General features: G+C 46.8%; 1 protein-coding gene across 1 annotated transcript in view; it reads right to left on the bottom strand.

Annotated features, from left to right (window-relative positions):
- LOC112120693 (zinc finger protein 883) overlaps nucleotides 1-1,981 on the bottom strand; it is a 3,983-nt gene extending 2,002 nt beyond the window's left edge. Inside the window, exons 1-2 of the mRNA XM_029914352.1 lie at nucleotides 1,342-1,981; nucleotides 69-1,002 (exon numbers count right to left, since the gene is read on the bottom strand). Of these exons, the coding sequence (XP_029770212.1) occupies nucleotides 69-991 (923 nt within the window). The 5' untranslated portion in view covers nucleotides 992-1,002; nucleotides 1,342-1,981. The remainder of the gene's footprint in view (nucleotides 1-68; nucleotides 1,003-1,341) is intronic.
- Nucleotides 1,982-4,021: the final 2,040 nt, after the last annotated feature.

The following is a 4,021-nucleotide window of genomic DNA, read 5'->3' as shown; positions in this document are numbered from 1 at the left end:
CTTATGCCCAAATAAATCTGTTAGTCTTTAAGGTGCCACCAGACTCCTTGTTGTTTTTGCATTCATAGGGACGCTCCCCTGTGTGGATTCTCTGATGTTTAGTAAGGCTAGAGTGGTCAGTGAACCTTTTCCCGCACTCACAGCATTCGTAGGGTCTCTCTCCTGTATGAATTCTCTGATGTTTAGTAAGGTATGAGCTCTCAGTGAAGCTTTTCCTACACTCACAGCATTCATAGGGCCTCTCCCCTGCATGGATTTTCTGATGTCTAATATGGGCTGAGCACTGAGCAAAGGTTTCGCCACACTCACTGCATTCATAGGGTCTCTCCCCTGTGTGGATACTCTGATGTGTAGTAAGGGCTGAGCGCCAAGTAAAGGTTTTCCCACACTCGCTGCATTCATAGGGTCTCTCCCCCGTGTGGATTCTTTGATGTGTAATAAGGTCTGAGCTCCGAGTATAGCTTTTCCCACACTCGCTGCATTCATAGGGTCGCTCCCCTGTGTGGATCCTCTGATGTTTAGTAAGGGCTGAGCGCTGAGCAAAGGTTTTCCTGCACTCAGAGCATACATAGGGCCGCTCCCCTGTGTGGATTCTCTGATGTGTAATAAGGTCTGAGTGCCGAGTGAAGCTTTTCCCGCACTCGCTGCATTCATAGGGTCTCTCTCCCGTGTGGATTCTCTTATGATTACTAAGGCCTGAGCGTCCTCGGAAGTTTTTCCCACACTCAGTGCATGAGTTTTTTCCCTCTTCTGTGAGGTTTGTGTGCTGTCCTGTGGTTCCCCTGAGGTCTTTGTGAGTTGCCTGACAATTAATGGATTTACCCTCTTTCTCCCCTGGCTGGCTCTCTGGCCTGTGCTGACTCTCATACAATTTTCCTTGCTCAAGACTTCTGGACACATTCCCTTTGGATCTTTGCAATAATATCCTGTGTGGTTCCAGTTGCACATCATCCTTCTGCTGAAGATTCTGACCCTCCTTCTCACTCACCATCCCATCACCTGCTGGGATACAGACAGAAACCACAAACAGGAATGGAAAATGGAAGAGGAAACCAAAGTAAGTGCTGGAGAGATGGGGGGGAAATCAGGAACTGAATTATATAACCTTTTTTTCCCATAGGGGAGAGAAAGGGGGAGAAATTTTGTTTCCACATCCTATCCAAACACTCAGGATGACAGCAGGTCAGGGAAGGAGCTACTGCCAGGTGTCAGTCAGGATGGGCAGGAAGTCATGAGCAACATCTGCCCTGAACTGAGAGAGCTCCCAAGGACTTTGTAGGGAATCCCAGCTCTTTCCTTCAGGCACTGACAGTTTTTTGAGTTCGTTTAATGATTCCTCACCTGGGCAGGCACCTCTCAGGATCTCTTGTTCCTCTGATTCCTGGATTTCTGAGACCCAGGGTTCTTCCCCTTTCTCCAGCTGGGAGATCACATCAGGTTTGGAAACAGGAAACCCTGCTCAGGGGAAGAAAACAAGGGACATCAGTTGAATTCATGGGACACTTGTCAGAAAAAAAAAGTTCTATTATTTTAACCCCAGCCAGTAACCAGGCCCAACTCTCAAGTTGCTCAAAGGTGCTGGACGCTCTGCTTTTGGGGGATTTAACTATCCCCATCTCTCCTGTGAACACACAAAGCCAGACACTCATCAAATGAGATCCTAAAACACAGAGATTCCGTGTCCCAGACAGTGAAGACTCCAGAGTAAGTCCCCCGAGAAATGCTTCTTTCTGGCAGAGAGAGGACCAGAGACTATGAGCCATAGGAGAGCTGGAACAGGTGAGCATTGGCTGGTGGGGTTCAGCACAGTAAGGAAGAAGAGGGAGTGCAGAGGTCCCAGAATGCAGTATGTCAGTGGTATTATATGTCAGGAAAGCACATTTTGAGGAAATGGGGACTCTAGTAAGTGAGGAGAAATGGAAGGGAGTATGAATTTCCCCCAGTGTGTGGATAACTCCAATGAATTAAATACTATAATTTAGTTGCAACAGACTCTGATTCTTCTGGGAAAGAAGAATGTGAAAAAGAAGAGTGAGTGAAGTGAGACCCTTTCAGTCCCCAGAAGTTTCCCTACCAACCAATGACATCACTAGAAAGCACACATTTGTGGCAGGGATGGAGCGAATTCTCGATGCAAGGAATGTAAGATTTCAGCAAAGGTGGCTGGGTCACAGGGCTTAGGGGAAAAACGTGTGTGTGTGGGAGGGGGCTAAAGGCTAAAATGTCATTGCCTTAGTAATGGTGTTCAGGGTGCTCCCTGCTTCTGTCCTTAAAACTTTAGTGTAATTAGTAAATAGTGCAGCATGTTAATTCAGCAAACCTCAATGTTACTTATAAAAAAGACAAACATAAGCATGGTTCAGTGACAAAGGCACTCAGCAAGTTTTACTGCCCGCCAGGCACATTTGTAGTGCCCTGGTGCCATGTGTACATAATGTGGCTAATCATACAGTATTTCATCAGCTGCAAATCTGAACAGAAATCAAAGGAGCCTGCCCTGCTGTGTACCATGGAAAGAAACAATTCCAGATTACTTTTGGCATTCATGGAGCAGCTGCACATAGTGGACCGTTGCTATTGGGCTTGGGAAACAAACACTGAGTGGTGGGATCATATTGTTATGCAGGTCTGGGATGACAAGCAGTGGCTGAAAAACTTTTGGATGCACAAAACCAACTTCCTGGAACTGTGAGCAGAGCTCACCTCTGCCCTGCGCTGCAAGGACACCAAAATAAGAGCTGCTCTCTCGGTGGACAAGCACGTGGCAATTGCTGTGTGAAAGTTGACAACTCCAGACTGCTACAGGTTGGTCACGAATCCGTTTGGAGTCAGGAAGTTGACGGTGGGGGTCACATTCACGCAAGTGTGCAAGGCCATTCATTGCATCCTGCTATGAAGGACTGTGACTCTGGGAAATGTGCATGAATTAGCAGATGGCTTTGCAGGAATGGGATTCCTTAATTGTTTTGGAGTGACAGATGACACCCATATCCCAATTTTGGCCCCAGACCATCTTGCGATGGAGTACATCAATAGAAAGGGCTACTTCTGTGTGGTATTGTAGGTGCTTGTGGATCACCGGGGTTGTTTCACTGATATCAAAGCAGGGTGGTCAGGGAAGGTGCATGACACACTTATCTTTAAGAACACTAGCCTGTATAGCAAGCTGCAAGCAGGGACTTTCTTTCCAGACCAGAATATTCCACTGGGGGATGTTGAAATGCCCATAGTGATCCTAGGAGACTCAGCCTACCCCTTACTCCCATGGCTCATGAAGCCTTATAGTGGAAACCTTGACAGCAGCAAGGAATGCTTCAGCAACTGGCTGAGCAGACACAGAATGACCGTTGAATGTACTTTGGCAGATTAAAGGCTCACTGGCAATGCCTTTATGGCAGGTTAGACCTCAATGAGGAAAATACTTCCATGGACCTAGCAGCTTGCTGAACTCTGCATATTTGTGAAACTAAAGGGGAAAAGTTTGCCTGGGGTGGAGCATGGAGGCAGATCACCTGGTGACTGATTCTGAGCAGCCAGATACCAGGGCTATTAAAGGGACACAATAGGGGGGCTATTCGAATCAGGGAGGCTTTGAAGCAGCATTTTGACAATGAACCACAGTAATGTGTCTTTCTGCAATGCAAAGCTAGGCTTTGTTTACATGCTGCCTGGAATGATCCTTGTGATGATTGTTTCCTGAGTATGATCTGTAGTCTGCATATGTGCCCGTTCCCACTGTGTATGAATTCCAGCAGCAACCACCATATGTACAAAGAAAATGAGTCTTTATTTTTCTCCTCTGAGTACATTTTTATTAAACAGCAATAACTAATACACAATGTCTTGCAAGGGACAGCACACTGAGGTGCAGTCTCTTAATGGAGGCTCTCATAGCTGTGTGTAAGTCCAACTGTAGTTAAGGAATCTGTCTGAAGGGTGGAGCGCAACAACAAGCAGGCACATGCAAAGAATGTGAGGGTGGAGTTTGGGGAGGGCATGGCACACAGTTATCTCAGGGACT

Source organism: Terrapene carolina, unplaced genomic scaffold, assembly GCF_002925995.2.
Source record: "Terrapene carolina triunguis isolate 2854851 unplaced genomic scaffold, T_m_triunguis-2.0 Scaffold35338, whole genome shotgun sequence".
NCBI classification, from domain to species: Eukaryota; Metazoa; Chordata; order Testudines; family Emydidae; genus Terrapene; species Terrapene triunguis.
This window is presented reverse-complemented; position numbering and strand designations above follow the sequence as displayed.